Genomic DNA, 20,524 nt, shown 5'->3' on the forward strand with positions numbered 1-20,524 from the left:
AATATTTTTTAATTTTAAAAATATTATTAGAGGTGCAGAAGAAATCTTGGAAGTGTAAAAAATAATACTCGTCTTGTTATTGTCTCTTTCCACTCCCCACGGTTTTATATGTGATTAGGTAATTACTTTCTACACCCCATCGTTTCCTTCTCTTACTCTATCAGTTTCGGAATTTATTTTCCCAAATAAAATAAATTAGTTTGGATTTTTTTTTTCTTTTTCAGAAATCAATCACTCGTCATTGAAAACAATTTCCAAAAACTTTATAATGGGGTAGAAGTAGGAATTTGATGTAGTGCAGAAAGCAATTTTCATTGATTATTGCGGTGCATTTTGAGTGATCCAATTGCGTGGCCGATTTGCGTAGCTAGCTTCTTCTATACGCACCCTGGTTTCTCCGAAATTCTGTACGAGCTTTCTGCGTGCACCCTCTTTTCTTTGAATCTCACTTCCAAAATTTTCTTGGGTCTTTCTTCCTACACCTCCAAGCATTTCTTCTACACCTCCAACTTTTTTTTAAATTTTCAAAATACCCTTTGACTATTTAAAGAAATTCGTGGACATCACACCCTCAAAAATACTTTCGAATGTCAATTTTCGGAAGTCAAAATATATTACCGGAAGTCGACTTCCGAAAGTCAAAATATATCACCACAAAAATCATTACCGGAAATCAACTTCCAAAAATAAAAAAACATTACCGAAAGTCAACTTCCGAATATAAAAAAAATTATATATTTTATTTTATGTTATTTTTTGAAACACGTATTAAAAATTATAAAACATATAAATTTAAAAAAAAATTAAAAAAAAGTAATAAAAACACTAAATAAAAAATAAAAAAGAAAAAAGAAAAAAAATTAAAATAATAAAACTTTAAATTTTAAAAAAATAAATATATATATATATCCGACTTCCGTGATATATATATATATATATATATATATATATATATATATATATATATATATATATATATATAAAAGTTTTATTATTTTAATTTTATTTATTTTATTGATATTATTATAATTATTTTATTTACATGTGTATAGTATTTTATATTTTATTTAATTTTTTTAATTTTGTTTAAAATTTAAATATTTAATTTTAATCAAATTTTTAATTTTTTTTTCATTATATAATTTTTTTTTATTTTTAAATTTAAATTTATTTTTATATAATTTATTAAAAATTTAATAAAAATTAAAAAAATCATATTTAAAATTATATATATAAATAATGAAATTAAAAATTAAAAAAACGAATATATATATATATATATATATATATATATATTTGTATATATATTTTCTTTTTATTTTTTTTAATTTAAAGTTTTATTATTTTAAAATGAATTTAAATATTAAATAAAATTAAATGAAGCAGAATAAAATTTTTTATTCTTTTGTTTTTTTTATTTAAAATTTAATATTATTTTAATTTTACTTATTTTTATATTTATATTTATTTTTCAGTATATAAAATAAAAATAAAATTATATATATAGATATTAATATTTTTTTAAAAATATATATTAAGAAATATGAAAACATAAAAAATAAATAAAATAATAAACTAAAAAGTTCATTAAAAGTTAAAAAGTATAAATTTTAAAAAGAATTAAAAATATTCAAAATAAAATTTGTTTTTTACTTACGGAAGTCAACTTCCGGAGAATTTTTTTGACTTCCGGAAGTCGACTTCCAGAAATATATGTTGACTTCCGGAAGTCAAATTCCGGTGATAATGTTTGACTTCCAGTGATTTATTTTGACTTCCGGAAGTTGACTTGCAGTGATATATTTTGACTTACAGAAATTGACTTTCAGAAATTGACTTCCGGTGATATATTTTGATTTCCGGAAATTATATATTTTGACTTCTGGAAGTCGACATAATTTTGGGGTGTGATGTTTGCGAGTTTCCTTAAATAGTCAAAGGGTTTTTTGGAATTTAAAGAAAGTTTGGAGGTGTAGAAGAAATTTTGGAGGTGCAGGGAGAAAGACCTAATTTTCTTTGTTTCTAAACAATCCTATTTCTCCTATATTCATCACGAGATATCTGCGTACACCCCCTTTTCTCTAAGCTCACTTATGAGATTTTCTTTGTTTGACCTAATCCGTGGCCTCATGATAGTTGCTATCTGCATGCATCCTTTATTTTTTTCTAAACTCACTTGCCGCTAGTAGCTACTTCCTCTTTTTATTTATCTACCGGTGATGAGGGTACCCTTTTAAATAATTTATTTTGATGCACCCGTCATGTTATAAAATGATTAGATTCAAAAAATAATTGCTTGGATAATGTATGCATTATCTTATTTTATTATATTCGATACTTTATTCTAAAAAATAAAAAAATTAATAAAAATTATGCAACATTCTACTATATTGATTTATACTATTTTTGTTTGTTGTAAGATTTTTTTTTATTAAGTATAGTCGCTTTAGGCTATCTTATACTTTAAACCTTGTGAATTTAAAAAAAAATCGCAACAAAATTTGAAAAAATTCCAAACTAAAAAATCTTGCACTCTTGCACCCTGTTAATTTAAAAAATCAAGGCATATTAATTGTTCACTCATTTTACTATTCTTGCAACCTGTTTCTTTTGTTTTCGCCTATTTTACTCGTTGCACCCCCATAATTTACAAGTTGCATCCTCACATTTTTGTTACTAGGTTTGCTTCTTGCACCCATTTATTTACTCCTGTATTCTATTCCTCTTTATGCCATTTTTATCCCTTTTCTGTTCACCCCATATTTTACACATATACTCATATTTTTATTTTTTTTCTTACTTTTAAAGTTTTAGATTTCTCTTCTATTTTTTGCAACATTTGTTTTAATTTTTCATACCTCCACCCTCTTATTATTTGGCATCCTACTTTTTCATATATACATAATATTGTTTTATAAAATAATAAAATATATAAAACAACAATGAAAAAAATATTTTTTCTTTTACTTTTATTTGAGTATGTAAGGTATATATGTTCTCTAATATCCTTTTCAAATAATTTAAAAATACAAAAAATAAAATATAAATTTTAAAACTAAAAATCAACACTCAAATAATCTTTTCCTTTCTAAAACAACTTTCTAAAACCACGTAAATTGTAATTTCTCATTATAAATAAAAAATATATTATTTTTTTATTTTATTAGTCATAATTCGGTTGCGAAATCTGTATTAGTTATGAATCCTCGTGTCCAAACTCCTAAGAAAACAAAAGATTTAGATTGCATGAAACTTGTTCGATGGGAAAAAATGAATCAATTAAATATCATCTTCACTGCTCCAACTATACTTAAGTTAGAATACCCATTTGTAGAACTCAAAGTTTACATTTTTATTTTTCTTTTAATCTCAAATTTTTGTGTTTATTTATAATTTTTTTTTACCTAGAGATTATCGTGCTTTGACTCGCAAGGTAAAATAATAATGTGATTCCTTCTACTAAAGCATTCATGATTTTTTTTATATCTGGGTCTAGAGCCTATTATTTATAATCGATTATTCCTTGAAGTTTATAATTAAGTTTCCTAAAAGAGGTATGTGATTCCGAGTTTATTTATCAATTATTTTTTATTATTTTATTGATTATTAACGTGAGTTGAACACTCTTAAAAGTTGTTATTCAAAATTGGGTCTTCTATTTGTTCTAAAATTAGCATTTAATGTGAAATATTCTAAAATTAATATTTGTTCTAAATATTCTAAAAGACGAGAAGCCCCTAAACAGAATTGGAGAAATGCTTTGGGTTATGCACCAATAACGTGTTGAGAAATGTGGAGAAGGAGAAAGAAAGATGGAGATGAGAAGCAGTGAAGAGATTGAGATTGGAAGAGACATAACTCCAACACTCACTCCTCTCTCTTTCTCTCTTCACAATTCCAATCTCAACACTCACTGCTCCGCCTGTTTCTCTCCTCTTTCCGGTCCTTTTCCGTCCATTCCTAATCCCCCCTTCTACTGCTCTCCTCCCTGCTCCGCCGCCCTTTCCCCTCTCCACCACTCCTCCGCCGAGACCCACCTCCCTCCCTCCGTCCATTCCTCCCACCTCCGCGCCGCCCTCCGCCTCCTCCGCTCCCACCGCCCCTCCCCCTCCCTCCGCCTCGCCGGCCTCCTCTCCAACCACCGCATCCTCACCTCTCCTCAAACCCCTTCCCTCTCCCATGATGATGACCATGTTTCTGAGAGCATCAGGCTCGGTGCCGCCGCCATGGCTGAAGCCATCGCCGAGCAGCGCGCTGTTCCGAACGGCGACGCCGTTTTGGAGGAGGCTACGATTGCGTTTTGCGCAGTGCTAACGAACGCTGTGGAGGTGCACGATGACGAAGGGCGCGCCCTCGGAATCGCGGTTTTTGATCCCACCTTCTCTTGGATCAACCACAGCTGTTCTCCCAACGCATGCTACCGTTTCATCCTCTCTTCTCATTCCGATGAACCTGAACTTCTTGGCATTGCTCCGCATCCACAAGTGAACTACTCTTGTTTCTTCTACTTCGTTATGTTACTTTTTTGCTTCTCTTGTCCTCTGTTGAGACTGTACTTGTGTTTTGCAGATGGGTAGTGGTGGGGTTTGTGTTAGCAGTAATGAATTTGCCCAAGGTGGTCGTTGTTGTTAGTCGGTTCATTGTTTAATATGCTTTACCTTTTCAAAAATGGAAAACTAATGAATTGATTTTTTGCATGAAAATGTAGAGGTTCTAGGTTATGGTCCTAGATTGGTTGTGAGGAGTATAAAGAAAATTAAAAAGGGAGAAGAAGTCACTGTGGCCTATACGGATATCTTGCAGCCCAAGGTATGGTTCAAATTAGTTTGTTTTTATATTTATCCGCTGTTAATTAACATAATTTTACACTCTCAATCAATTAAAAATCACCCTAAACTCAACAACCAATTAAAATTTCACTCTTAATACTTGTTACCAAAAATTAACAATCTTATTACAAAACTCAACAATCTTACATATATGAGATGGTGTTATGTTATGACCCAAGAGGAAGAATTTGAAATGGACCATTTAGATTTGAGCCCAAATGATGAATTACAAGAAGATCAACATAGTCACTATGTGAAGCCCTAAAGGAAGGGGAAACAACCCAAATGGATGGAAGATTACGTGGTTAATGGAAAAACTGGAATTAAATAGATTACGTTAGTTTTGCAAAGATCCTATGCGATATTGTCCTTTTTTTTCCTTTTGTTTTGCACTAGTTATTTCCCTGACAGACTATATATGTCTTTTGTTTTGACTGTGAAAGAAAAGGAACATAATCTTTTCCTCTTGCAACTTTGCAAGGCTAATGGATTCGGAAAACAAGTTTGGTCGGAAAGGAATAACTTCATATCAGATCTCTCGCTGGAGACCGGAAATAAAACAGCTCAAGTAAATGGTGTCGATAAACCATGAACATGATTGGCAAGATTCTCAAACTGAGCTTGGTATTTTCGAATCAAATTGGTTTGGGTCAATTTGATGAACGCTCTTGAGGATTGTCAAAATCTGAAGGGTCAAATCTCAATTCCATCGATCGGATAAATGAGGCCCAAGATGAGACTTGGCCATTGTTGTGCGTCCATTGATACCAACTTAGGTCTTCGTAATTGTTGCTCATCCGTGGTATGATGATAGTAAAAACCTGATTTACTTTGAAGATACTATCCAAGGGGTCCTTACCATTGAATCGAGGTATGTCCAGTTTGATGGTGGTGGGTAAGTGTAATGGATTGTCATTCGTAGCTTTGGCTCCGCAATTTTGCTTTCCAAAGCATCCAGTTTGGTGGATAAGGCTTTAATAGTAGAAATAAGAGCTTCCATGGTGGCAACATTGTTAGTAGATGATGAACCTGCCATTCTCTCAATGAAAGCATCAAATGATAAGTCTCAAAACAAAAAGAATAGGCCAGAGAAATAGAAACAGGGAGAAGATGAAGAAAGATTATTTTCCTTTTCTTTCACAGTCAAAACAAAAGGCATATACAGTTTGTTAGGGAAATAACTAACTTGTGCAAAACAAAAGGAAAAACAAAGGACAATATCCAGTACGATCTTTGCACAACTAATAGAATCTATTTCCTTCCAACTTTGCCATTGACCATGTAATCTTCCATCTATTTGGGCTGTTTCCCCTTCCTTTTGGGCTTCACATAGTGACTATATTGATCTTCTCATTATAATCAGTTGAAGTTTTACTTTACTTTTCTCTTTGAAACTTCTTGGTATTTTCTTTTGGTTTTGTCGTCGTTTTTTCTTCGCTCTTTGTTGAGTTCCTTCACTTCCCCTTTTGATCAATTCTATTGATGTCAACCTGTATTTTTCTTGTCTAGGCAATGAGACAGTGGGAGCTATGGTCAAAATATAGGTTTGTTTGTAGTTGCAAACGATGTAGAGCTCTTCCTTTTTCATACGTGGATCATGCATTGCAAGTAAGTATTTGAAATGATATTCACTTAATTAAGCCAGCATTTACCAGACGTTTTCTGCTACTCACTCAACTACAGTTTTATATGACTTTTTCGGTCTGCAATTTTCTAATAAATATTCCTACTACTAAACTTGGGATGGAAAGTGCCACAACTTACTGATATTATTATTGGACCCTGGACAGCCTAACATTATGGTCAATTTATTTTTTAGGAAATTTCAACTTTCAGTTATGATTCAACGGGTTCATATTCCAAGTTCCTCAAAGACATGGCTGATAGAAAATTGAGTGAGGGCATTGATGATGTCATATCAGAGTATCTTTCGGTTGGTGATCCAGAGTCTTGTTGTGATAAGCTTGAGAAGATACTCATGCAAGACGTTAAAGGAAAATCAGATTCTAAGTTCATGCTGCATCCCCTAAACCACCATTCTATAAAAGCATACACAACACTGGCTTCAGCGTATAAAGTTTGTGCCGGTGATTTATTGTCTGTAGATTCTGAAATAGATACAAACCAGTTAAAGGCTTTTGACATGAGCAGGACCAGTGCTGCATATTCGCTGTTACTTGCTGGTGCAACTCATCATCTCTTCAATTCTGAATCCTCACTGATTGCATCTGTTGCAAATTTTTGGATAGGAGCTGGTGAATCTTTGTTATTCCTAAGCAGAAGTTCTGAATGGAGTACGTGCGATACTTTAGGTCTGATTGTTCCAAACCTTAATTCTGCCATTAAATTCAAATGGTCGAAGTGTTCATTAGTTGATAGGATTAGAACCTGTATAGCAAATGGTCAGATTAACAGTGCAGATTTTGAGAATGTATCAAATGAATTTATTTGTTGTGTCTCAGACATTACACAGAAAGTGTGGGGTTTTCTTATCTCTGATTGCCCTTTTTTGAGATCCTGTAAAGATCCTATTAATTTCAGTTGGCTAATGTCTACCAAAAGCTCCGATACAATGGATGTTGAGGTTTGCGATAACAAAAGTTACAAAACTGAGATCTGTTATACCCATGAACCTGAAAATAGCATCTATATTTGTGAAGAACCAACCTCCACTGATGATGTAGTAGCATGCCTTCTACAGCTTGGTTTACACTGCCTAGCTTATGGGGGATTGTTGGGCAGTATTTGTTATGGTCCTCAGTCTCATATGGTTTGTCGTGTTCTAAATGTTCTAGACCGTGAAAAGAATTTTGTTTTATATTCTCGTGAAGAATCTTGAAAGTTCATGTATGCAACCTTGTCAGATATCCGGTGTCAATACGAATTTTTGGGTTTATTTTAGCTTGATAACTGATAAACATCAAGATGAAGTTGATGGATTTTTTTTTTTTTTTTTTAATTTGGGAGGAGTTTGTATTCTGTAGCAAGAAGCTTGGTGCATGACAAAGTTTTGGGAATGCATCGGAGAAGAGATAAATGTACAGTTCATTTCCAGCATCAAAGGAAGTAAAATGGAAGGCGGAAGCTTATATGACCATTGAAGATGAAATGGTATTCTGCTAGCTCTGCTGAATGTTTCTTCATCTTCCACTTTTAAGAAATGGTATTGTTTTGTTAAGGATTAGGGGCACTTATCATAGTTATGGAAGAACTTAGGACTGTTCTACTTGGTTCAATTATGTATTTTAGCAGTTATTTTGTAGAAGGTTTGGTGGCAGACCATTGTTAGTTTTTTAGGAACAATTATTAGATCAAGATTTAATTATACGATTACTAATTAAGCATAGCTTAAATGTACCAAATTTTTTAAAATGTAGTGGGGTCCTATCTCGACTGCATAATGCACACAATCGATTGGCATTGTTTTTCTTCTCTTTTTATTTTACGATAGTAAATGCTCTTAGTTCAAAGCTAAGTGATATTTTTTTAATCAGTTGTTCTATAATGTCATTCGATTAAGTTTATATATTACACAACACTGCATTTCGAAGAAGAAAATACAACAATAACAAACACAAATAAAATGTCTCCCTAATTTTATTGATCAACCATGAATACACTTAGTTTATGTTACTCAAGGTATAATAATAATAATTTATAAAAACACATGTAATGATGCACTAATTTGCAATCAAAATAAGATATACATCACATATATTAACTGTAGCACAGTAACTTACCTTAAACAAGACAAATTACAATTAAATCATTGTCAAGCAATATACAAGAATCTACCATCACATTCCATTTAACTAGTATAATTTGTTACAATCAGCGTTTTTTTTTGAAAGACTTATATACACATTTTTCACGAGAAATTAATACCTAACTCACATTATTGGAAAAATCAACCTTAGTTTAATATGTTAGGGTGATGCATCTACTATAGAAAATGGTGATACAAAATGTTTTTAAATTTATCATAATTTGAAGTCTTCTATATGTAAAAGTATCATTAATGAAACTTATTATATCTTTTTTCAATAAATTTGTTACTAAATAGTGCGATTTTAAAGGCTTAATACCATCTTAAAAATCCTTATCACATATCCCAAAAGGACAACATCCATAAAGGACATATATAATGCATATAGCACAGGTAATTTACAACACTATGTACCATACCAATCATGATGTGTGTTGGATTTGCAATGGCGTGACTATTTGGTATTGTTGCTGGCTGGTATTGTGTTGTGAAATTAGGTATAGAGTTGGAAATACAGAATTATGTGTATGTGTGAGAAAATTTTGATTGTATGCATATTGGTTGGACATAGAATGAATGATAAACTTGTGAATTTATTATTTTTAGGTAGAATAACTTCTCTCATTAACTTTTTTTAAGTGTTTATGACCCGTTTAAAATTAGAAATGCAAGTTTGGTATGTTGGGCATTGTCAAATTTGAGGTTAAAGTTGTTTGTGATTTTGTAGACTTGTTGGAAAGCCCCTTTCTAGGCCATGGCTAAAATATGGCAAAGAGTCAGGGGAGGTCTTCTCACTTGGCAAATAAGACTCTCAATGAACGAATGCCAAATTTGATTTTGGTCGAGGTTTAGGAAGATTGGCATTCACTTAGTGAACTTGTCTTACTAGGTAATTTAACTTGAATTTGGTTCCAGTGTTGGACTCGCTAAGCGAGACATCCATTCACTAGGCAAGTGAACCATCAAGGTTTACTTGTTGAGCGAGTGTATGTATTCGCTGAATGATTCTATGAAATTCGGATTTTATATGATTGGAAGAGTAAATTTAATGAGATGTATGAGAATGATTCCAAGAGATGTTTTATAGTGAGAGGAACATGATATTATTGTTTTTATATGTATTGTGTGGTTATATCATTCCGAAGGCGGAAAGGTATAATGTGTAGGTTTAGGATATGCATTCATTAGGGACACTCATTGGAAGCTATCCTTATACTCTACTAGACTCACATACTCTCATAGAAGAAGGAGTCTAGGTGGTGAAAAGGGAAGGATGTTCCTATAATTGGTCTTGGAGTTGTGGACTTCATTTCTTTTAGGCTATAATTAAGCTCACCCTGTCATGAGAGGAGAGAACCAAGTATCATATTGGAAATTGTAACACTAAGGATTTCATTTTACATAATAAAGCAAAGCTTCTAGAGTTTGAGTGGATGCATAAATCCGGATAAATTGAGTCTAGATATTTTATGTTTATGATTATAGTCTAAACTACAAAGTGTGTGATTGAGGGTGAAGTTTTGAATTTATTTGATTGTTATGATTTCTAAATTTTACCTTTAGCTTACCCTCCTTTATGTGTTGGTTGTTATGTTCTGTTTGCTATGATCATTATTATAGTGTGAGCAAATGACACTACAAGTGGTGATGGTGCTAGCCAATAGGTTGAGAGCCCTTTTTTGAACTAGTTTTTTGGGAAGTATGCATATAAGTATATGAAATAGTGTAATTAATTGTCTTCAAATGTATTTTGAAAAACTTTTAGAAGCCTATGTATTTTGAAAGACTATGACTATATAAGGTATGTAATTACACTATTATTTTGTAGTTATGTATGTTTTCCCTTGATCATATTGCTAGGTATTGTTTAATGCTAAAATTGTAAGAAACTTAAAGAGAGTAGTATAATCTATTTTATTGGGTCATTACAATGTATGTTAATCAAATTGGCGTAGTGGAATGGTGGTAGGTTATGTTTCTTAATAGTGGAAGGTGCACGAGAAGAATTATCTTACTCATGATTTGGTGGTGGATACATCAGGGATTTCTTTGCCATGGAACGATATTAAATCATGTTAGGTATAATTTTTTGTAATAGAAACATAGTATAGATGATTTCTTATATTATTATAGTCTTGTCTTTTGGAGAATGGTACCGATATAAGATATACCCTGACAACCTGTTTTCTAAATATTTATAATGAAATTTTATATTTTAATAGTATTATGCTATTAAAATGGGATGTTACATTTATGGTATCAGAGTAGTTTGTCCTTAGAAAGACCTGAGGGTTGTGGGTTTGTCACGTCCTGCGTGTATAAGTGTTTAAGTTGAGATTGTAAAGATGTTTACGAAATAGAAAGTATTAAGAACAAAAGAAATCTTGATAGAGTGATGAGGATGCATACTCATATATCAAAGATAGTTTTCCTTTCTTAATGAAAGTTTGGAGAAAGAAGAGTGGTGGACAAGAGGTAGTTGGTAAAAAGTAGGTTGTGTAGTTAGTAGATGGTGACAGAGTATGTATGTAAGAGTTATGTGTGTTAAAGGAAGAGACATAGTTGTAGTTTAAGTTATGCTTTTTAAATTATACTAGACATGTTTTCATCTCTGAGGTTTGTGTGTAGTGTTCAATAGTAGTAGAGGAACACAAATTCAAGGCCAACTTGATTTTCTTACCTTTACAATAGTCAGAGAAGGCCAATAAGGCAATTTTTTGCCTAAAAGATATGAAATTGTTGTGCATTGACTATTAAGGGGTAAAGAAAAACTGAGTTTTGGTTCTATAGGTTGGAGAAGATGTGGAATCTAGAGGAGAGATGTTGGATCAAATGAGCTTCAAGAGGAGGTTTTTGCAAAGGTATTTTTTCCGAATAAAGTAAAAGTTAACAAGAAAAGATGAGTAAGGTTAGTGCAAAGTGAGATGTCAGTGCATGAGTAAGCAACAAGGTTTGAGAATATGACAAGGTGAAAATCAAAAGCAATGTTTGAATCTTTTGAAATACTTGAGGATAAAGATGAAAAGGTCAGTGGCCTAATGTAGTTAATGGAGGTTCGTCTCTTGGTGGAGGTGATTAATACGATGAAGAGCTTTGAGGACCAATCAAGTATGGTGGTGCTTTCTCAAGAGAGAAAATTTGCCTACTAGTAAGGGTAAGGTATCATAGGAGCCTTGTGCCAAACCAACAATAGAAGAAGGTGGTTGGATCCTCTCAATAGCAACAATCGCATCAACGACGTGAACAAAAAGGATGTTCAAGTGTTGAGGTTCACACGGGAGAAAGGATCGTCCTTGGATTGAGGTGAAGTGTTTTAAGTGCCAGAAGGAGAGGTACACTGCTAAGGATTGTTCTCAAAAGGAAAGACAAGATAGTGCTGCTAGCATACAATTAAGGAGGAAAGGTTTTGAGTAGCTGAAAAGGGTGTTTGCGATGGCTGGTGCTGAAGCGGTTAGAACAAATAGTCTCACCCAAAATGTATGTTACATAAATGCTAGTTGTGTTAAGTGTTTTGGTTTGGTTTGGAACAACACATTACTTTGTGTCACATGCATGTGTAGATGAGTTGGGTTACATATAAGGAAATTGGACTTTGAGCTGGTAGTTTTGCTATAACTTTGACTAAGTGAAAAATGTTTTGGTGTGTGACATGTCTTGTAGTAGTTGAAGGATCTCAATTCAAAGTCAATTTGAATTGTTTCTTTTGCAAAGTTGAGACATAATTTCAAGAGTGAATTAATTGTTTTTCTAAATCCTAAAATTATTATCATTATAATTCTAAAAAAAACATTGATTAATAATATATTAGACTACATTGAGTATATAACAATGACACATAACATTGCCTTATCACGTGACAATGATAATGTCACATGCCACACCATGAAATCTGACATAAAAATAACAAAAAATTTAACAAAAATAAAATTAAAAAAACTTTAAAAACAAAATAAAATTGTAATTCAATTGAAAAAAAAAACAAATTGAAATTCAATTAAAACAAAAAAGTTAAGTGGAACCTGACTTAAAACTTTTCAATAAAATTACAGATCAAATGATTAAGTCTATCTTAAAATATAATAGACAACAATAAAAAGTAAAAAATAAAGTAAATAAATTAGAAACTTGAAGTTGTACCTAGAATAAGTTATAGTCCATCACTATCAGTTTCTAATATATCTTGTCCAACAATTTTATCATTATTATTTTTATTTTAAATAATAATAATAATAAAATATAGTAAAATATAAAAAAAAAAAAATTAAATAAACTGAGAACTAAAAATTTATAAAATAAATTAAATAATCTTTTTGATATATTTTAACAAACATATTTTTGTGCGGTTAAAATTAGAAAATAATGTAATTACATTAATATTTGCTTTACAATTGTCAAAGAAGTTTCTAAACCTTTTATAAAGTCATTTATTTATTGTGACCTATAGGAAGGTGCATCTAACCAACCATTCACACATCCTTAACATGATCATCATTTTCTATTATAAATAGAACAACTAAGCTTCTCAACTCTCCCATCACACTTCAAACTCATTTGTCTAATAATACGCTAAAGCCGCCTAATTATAAGTAAATAAGATTATAATTTAATTAATGAAATTTTCTTTTAAACTCATTAAATATAGTTCAAATTCTATTCTGATAGTTTAATTTTCATGAAAAATGTGATTAGATCTCTGATTTTTATTTGATTCAAATTAATTCTTTAATTTTTTAATTATTTGATTAGAGTTTTTTTTTTTAAATTGACGTTAAATTTTTTTCATAATCAATTCATCAAATCACTTAATTTACAAAATAAAATTAATTTAAATATATAAAATTTTAAGTGAGATAATTTAATATATTAATTTTAACGAAAATTTAACATGAATATAACAGAAAGTATTTAGATCATTTTATAAAATTAAATGACTAAACTAAATTAAATAAAAATAAATTATCTAATTGAATTTTTTATAAGAATCAAAGGTTTAAAAAATATTTTAACCTTTATAATATTAATAAAAATTGACGAATAATATCTTAATGAAATTTTTAATAAAGATATATTAATATCTTTTAAATCTATTTTTTTAAACAAAATTTTATATTTGATTGAATAGGACTGTACTAATACTAAATATAATTTTATTTTTATTTTTATAAAATAATTTTATAATTAATTTAATTAGATATATTAATATTAAAGAAATTTGAGATTTTTTTTCTTAAAATAATTTTATAACTAATTTAATTAATAGAGAATTTCTTTTACTGATCCATCGTTTAAAACGAAAAATGCTTCTCAACCCTCTCAACCATCATTTGAAGAAGCAAACCAGGTTGGGACTCTATACAACAATACAACAACAGCAGGGAAAAAGATTTTGAAAAAAAAAAAAAAATAGCTATATGGATAGAGAGATCCTCTTTCCCAAACAAGTCTTCTTATATGTCTATCATATAAACTTGACTTAAATATACATTTGGTCCTTATTTTTGTTAATTTTATTCAATTTGGTCCGTATTTTTGTTTTATGTTCAATTAGATCCTAATTTTCGTCAAATTATGGTCAATTTGGTCCTTTTCACTAACTGTGTTTAAATAGTTAATGTTTTTGAACAGTACATGCCACGTGTTAACTCCTGGTTTATTTGATTTTTTTTTAATTTTTTTTAATTTTTTTTAATTTTTTTTTAAAATTTTTTTTAATTTTTTTTAAATTTTTTAAATTTGAAAAAAATGATCCACGTTTGTGCCACGTGTCAATGTTAGTGCCACGTGTCAGTTTGTGATAGTATTATTTTTTTTGTTCAATTTAGTCCCTATATTTGTTATTTTTATTCAATTTAGTCCCTATATTCGTTATTTTTGTTTAATTTAGTCCCAAATTTTGTTAAAATAAAACCATTCAATTTTTAAAATTGACATTATTATTAGTTATTTTTAAATTTAATTATAAATTATAATATTTAATTATTAATTGAATATAATTCTTAGATTCAATTGTTAAACAAAATATAATTATTTAAATATTATTAAAATATAATTATTAAAATTTTAAAAATATATATTAACATTTATAAAATTCACATTTAAATTTAAAATATTTAATATTTTTATTGCATTTTAGATATTAAAATCTAAAATATTTTATATGTAAATGTTAATTTTACAAATATTAGTTTATTTTTCTAAATATTTTTATATATCAATTTTAAAAATTTTTTAGAATATAAATATTAGAAAAAAAATAATTATATTCTTATAATATTTTAAATAATTATATTCTATTTAGCAATTAAATATAAGAATTTATTCAATTTATAATTAAATTTAATAATTTATAATTGAATTTAAAAAATAATAAATTCAAAGGTCAATTTTATAAAAGATATTAATATAATTTGTATAAAAGATATTAAATTTAGTGTCAATTTGAAAGGGACAAAATTGACTTATTTGAACAAAAATTGGGACTAAATTGAATAAAAATAACGAATATAGGGACTAAATTGAAAAAAAATAATAATACTACCACAAAATGACATGTGGCACTAACATTGACACGTGGCACAACTGTGACTTGACACGTGGACCATTTTTTTCAAATTAAAAAAAAATTAAAAAAATTAAAAAAAATTAAAAAAAATTAAAAAAAAATCAAAAAAATCAGGAGCTGACACGTGGCATGTATTGTTAAAAAACGTTAACTATTTAAACACCGTTAGTGAAAAGGACAAAATTGACTACAATTTGATGAAAATGAAGACCTAATTGAACATAAAACGAAAATAGAGACCAAATTGAATAAAATCAACAAAAATAGGGACCAAATATATATTTAAGCCTATAAACTTTATCCCTTGAATCTCTGAGTTACAACTACAAAAAAAATTAGTTCACCATAGCTCATCATCTAAAGAATTAATTGATTCATTGTTAAATCTCTGAATCTCACAACTACATAAGTCAAAATTACAAATCTAATTTCTAATTTTTCAAAATTCTATGCCATTGAATCTCTAAGTCACACAAATCTAATTTGTGATTTAAAACATACAAATTCAAAAACTTTCTTTTATAAAGAAGGGTGATAATTTCAAACTATTAAAATTTGTATTTCAAACTATTCTAATTTAATAACTATCTTTTCAAAAATAAATCACTATAATTATTTATGATAAAAAAATTCATTTTCTAATATGCCCTTTAGTAAGTACTTTTTAAAATTCAAGCAATTGCTTAAAAAAAAATATATTACCTATAATTAAATTATAAAAATGATTGATCCTTCTAATCAGACTATAAACTATACGCATCGCTATCGCTTTTATACGCTACTTATTAATATTTTCAATGACACATATATCTTATAAGATCTAACAAGAATTTAAACAAAAAACCTACATCTTAACCTTTAGGGTTAAATTGTTAATAATTTCATTTGTATTATTAACATAGAAATCATCCAATTTCACCAAATACTATATACAACACCATAATCAAGAACATAAAACTAAGAAAAACATCACAAAAGCATAGTAGCAGATGGTATGTTTCTATTGATTACAACTAAATAAGTTGGTTAGTTAAATACAGATGGTACGTATGTTTCTATTGTTGTCCTTTAATGAAGCATAGTTGCTATAACTACGTTAAAAATGATGTTCAGTTTTGTTCTTATGTTATGTGATATTGCCAACCTTTACACATGTTTTAAATCAAACAACGTATTAACTACATAATTCATCACATCATTCATAATGTCCATTCACCGCATGAGATCAATAGTTGTTTTTCCATATCAAATTCACATACAAAATAGTCTAAGTTATTTTTATCAGCAAAGAATATATATATTGTTTCGGGTATAGGGATCAAGCACCTACGGTCAACACTTAAATTACCCTTTTTCTTCTCATTGTTCTCTTCTTACGTAGCTTGTCGTATCCTCCGTTCCATACAATCTTCCTTCTTCCTCGATTGGTCAGGTGGGCGATCGGTGTACCTGTCTAAAAGACTCTGATGCTTAAGTCAGTTAAAGCCGATCGGTAGATAGTTATAACTGTTGTAATTAATGCGAATTAAAGATCCTCACCAACCTACCTTGGGCCCCTATTTATAGTTTCCGGTGTGGGCCTGTGATTAGGACTCCTTAATCATAGTCCAATTGCTTTTTAATTTTGATTACTAACTTGTTTTATTTTAATTAATCTGATTGATAGGTCAAGGTTCCCATTTGGCCGACCGATCGAGGGTCGCACGGCCTGACGGGTTGCCCTTTAAAGTTGAGAGTCTCTATGAAGATGGAAACCAAGTTCAAAAGGAGATGAAAGCAGAGGGAGTGTTTAGTCCGTCTGACCGACAGGTAGTGGATTTAGTGTGTTCAGAGTTGAGACTCTGATGAGCTGGTCGCCTTAGCGTCTACTGTAACATCCCGTCAGGATATTACGGATTTATAAATAATTAAAAGAAATAAATAAAAACAACGCGCATTTAATAATACCTCATTTTCCCAAAGCGTGGGAAAATTTAAATTTTATTAAACGATCGAATAACGTTTATAAAATTTAAATTTTCCCGCGCTTTGGGAAAATGAGGTATTATTAAATGCGCGTTATTTTTATTTATTTCTTTTAATTATTTATAAATCCGTAATATCCTGATGGGATGTTACATTTGGTATCAGAGCAATGGTTTTCAAAATGATTTTCGGGGCTATAGGGAGTGAGCATACCGTGTTACGCTTGCGTGACTAACTGTCTGTGTTATTAGTTTATTTTTGGATATGAAATCCTAATTTGAGCTGTGTGTGTGAACAACTATAATATGTGGCGCACATAAGCTATGGCTAACAGGAGGAGGAGGAACACCGCTGTGGCTGATGACATAGCTCAGGCGATCCATCGTATGGTGGACGCGATGCAGCCCATAGCAGTGCCACCCAGAGCTGTAATGGCACCTACCAGGCCAGTATCTATGGAGGATTTCATGAAACACCGACCGGCCAAGTTCTCTGGCAAGGCCACTCCTGATGAGGCAGATGCCTGGATGCGGGAGTGTGAGAAGATCTGTCGGGTGCTGGGATGCACGGATGAGCAGAAGCTGCTGTTTGTCATATTTCTCCTAGTGGCAGACGCGGAGTACTGGTGGCAGGGGATGCAGCAGTTGATGCAGACCCATGAGGAGCAGGTAACATGGACTATCTTCAGGACGAGGTTCCTGGAGAAGTATTTTCCCGACAGTGTGAGGCACGAGCGGGAGGCAGAGTTCCTTACCCTCCAGCAGGGAACTATGACCGTGCAGACTTACATAGAGCGGTTTGAGTATTTGGCTCGTTTTTATACGCTTGTAGTGACCGAGGAATGGAGGTGCAGAAAGTTCGAGGGCAGACTAAAACATGAGTTGCACCGCTTCATTGTGCCACTTCGGATTAGAGAGTTTCCAATTTTGGTCGAGTAGGCCAAGACTGTGGAGCAGTTGGAGACTGGGTCGAGTGGAGGAGGGAAACAGCAGAAGACTACCCCAGATGTCAGATCACAGAAGAAACCTTATAGCAGGCTGCCGACTACCTCCTGGAGGCTACAGTGTTATAACTGTGGCGGGGAGCACTTGAGGAGGGATTGTACTAGACCTGCCAGCAGTACAGGTGGAGGTTGTGGCACTGGTAAGTGCTACGTGTGTGAGCAGACAGGGCACTTTGCACGTCAGTGTCCTAACAGAAAATCAGCTGGTGGTGCGCCAACCAAGAGGCCGATAGGAGATCAACCCAGAGCACCGGGGCGTGTGTTCGCCTTGACGACCACGGAGGCAAAACAGTAAGGTAACTTGTTACAGTTTCTGTGCCTGTTGTGTGACCACGAGGTGGTAGTGTTGTTTGACTCGGGAGCCACTCATTCGTTTGTGTCTAATGAATGTGTGAGGAGGCTCGGGCTTACGATGCGAGAGCTAGGGTGCGAGCTTTTAGTCGCGACGCCAGCGTCTGGAGAGGTATCCACCACTTCTATGTGCGTGGGATGCCCTATGGAGGTGGCAGGTCGTAGGTTCAGGCTGAATCTCATTTGTCTGCCGATGGAGGGTCTAGATGTGATTCTGGGCATGGACTGGTTATCGAGCAACCATGTCGTCATTGATTGCTAGCAGCGCAGAATAGTGTTTCTAGATACGGCGGGGTTGGAGCTTATCTCGTCTAATCAGGCGGTGAGGGAGATTGAGGCTGGAGCTACATGTTACATGATTGTGGCTCAGGCGGAGAAGATGAGCACGACCGAGAAGATCAGAAGGATTCCGATAGTGGATGAATACGCAGACGTATTTCCGAATGAGATTCCAGAGTTGCCGCCTAGCAGGGATGTGGATTTCTCCATTGATCTCATCCCTAGCGCTGGGCCAGTTTCTATGGCACCGTACAGAATGGCGCCTGCTGAGTTAGCTGAGTTAAAGAAACAGATTGAGGATCTACTTGAGAAGAAATTCATCCGACCGAGTGCATCACCGTGGGAAGCACTGGTTCTGTTAGTGAAAAAGAAAGATGGTAGCTCCAGGTTATGTGTTGATTACCGGCAGCTGAACAAGTTAACGATAAAGAATAAGTACCCGTTGCCGAGGATTGATGATCTATTGGATCAGTTGAGGGGAGCTGCGGTGTTATCAAAAATAGACCTGAGATCTGGATATCATCAGATCCTTGTCAGGCCGGAGGATGTCCAGAAGACTGCTTTTCGGTCACGGTATGGTCACTACGAGTATGTAGTGATGCCATTTAGAGTGACCAATGCGCCGGCTATATTCATGGACTATATGAATAGGATTTTCCGGCCATATCTAGATCAGTTTGTGGTAGTGTTTATCGACGACATTCTGATCTACTCTGAGAGCAGAGAAGAGCATGCAGAGCATCTGAGAGTAGTGTTGGAGATTCTCAGAGAGCACCACTTGTATGGGAAGTTATCGAAATGTGAATTCTGGTTGGAGGAGGTACAATTCTTGGGCCATGTGATCTCAGCCCAAGGAATTGCAGTTGATCCGGCTAAGATAGAGACTGTGGTGAAGTGGGAGAGGCCCCAAACAATTTCAGAGGTGCGGAATTTCCTGGGATTGGCAGGGTATTATCGACGATTTGTGGAGGGTTTCTCTAAGATGGTGAGTCCTCTTACACAGCTTACGAGAAAGGACCAGCCTTTCTCATGGACAGATGAGTGTGAAGCCTGCTTTGAGGATATGAAGAGAAGACTGACCACCGCACCGATACTGGCAATCCCTGACACGACTAAAACATGTGAGGTGTACTGTGATGCCTTGTATCAGGGGTTAGGCTGTGTGCTGATGCAGGATAAACGACTTGTAGCTTATGCATCGAGACAGTTGAAGGTGCATGAGAAAAATTACCCGACACACGACTTGGAGTTAGTGGCAGTCGTGTTTGCTCTCAAGACATTGAGGCATTATCTATATGGGGCGCAGTTCCAGGTATTCAACGATCATAAGAGTTTGAAATACTTGTTTGATCAGAAAGAGCTGAATATGAGACAAAGGCGTTGGATGGAGTATTTAAAGGACTACGACTTTGAGCTTTTGTACCACCCTGGTAAAGCTAACGTCGTAGCGGATGCCCTGAGTAGGAAGAGAATTCATGTATCAGCTATGATGATTAGAGAGTTGGAGCTGATAGAGCAGTTGAGGGACATGAATCTGGGGTTGGATATGGGGCCTGGACAGATACGATGCAGCATGTTGAGGATCACGAATGAGTTCCTAGATGAGCTCCGAGTGGAACAGGGTAAGGATCAGGAGCTGCAACAGATCATTGGCGAGTTGGGCACTGAGAAGAGGAAGGATTTTCGGATGGGCAGAGATGGGATCCTACGGTTTCGGGAGAGAGTGTGTGTTCCTAGCAGCAGAGTTCTGAGGAAGATGCTCCTAGATG

General features: G+C 32.8%; 2 protein-coding genes across 2 annotated transcripts; both read left to right on the forward strand.

Annotated features, from left to right (window-relative positions):
* Nucleotides 1-3,754: 3,754 nt before the first annotated feature.
* LOC114182547 (protein SET DOMAIN GROUP 41) lies at nucleotides 3,755-7,739 on the forward strand. Its single transcript, XM_028069437.1, has 5 exons — nucleotides 3,755-4,484; nucleotides 4,570-4,615; nucleotides 4,709-4,809; nucleotides 6,339-6,437; nucleotides 6,649-7,739. Exons 1-5 carry the CDS (start codon nucleotides 3,813-3,815, stop codon nucleotides 7,666-7,668), a joined length of 1,938 nt encoding a protein of 645 aa, XP_027925238.1. The 5' UTR covers nucleotides 3,755-3,812; the 3' UTR covers nucleotides 7,669-7,739.
* A 9,706-nt stretch (nucleotides 7,740-17,445) lies between these two features.
* Nucleotides 17,446-18,420, forward strand: LOC114180763. Its single transcript, XM_028067056.1, has 2 exons — nucleotides 17,446-17,949; nucleotides 18,061-18,420. Exons 1-2 carry the CDS (start codon nucleotides 17,446-17,448, stop codon nucleotides 18,418-18,420), a joined length of 864 nt encoding a protein of 287 aa, XP_027922857.1.
* The last annotated feature ends 2,104 nt before the right edge of the window (nucleotides 18,421-20,524 follow it).

The sequence above is a fragment of the Vigna unguiculata genome, chromosome 4, assembly GCF_004118075.2.
Source record: "Vigna unguiculata cultivar IT97K-499-35 chromosome 4, ASM411807v1, whole genome shotgun sequence".
Classification (NCBI taxonomy): Eukaryota; Viridiplantae; Streptophyta; class Magnoliopsida; order Fabales; family Fabaceae; genus Vigna; species Vigna unguiculata.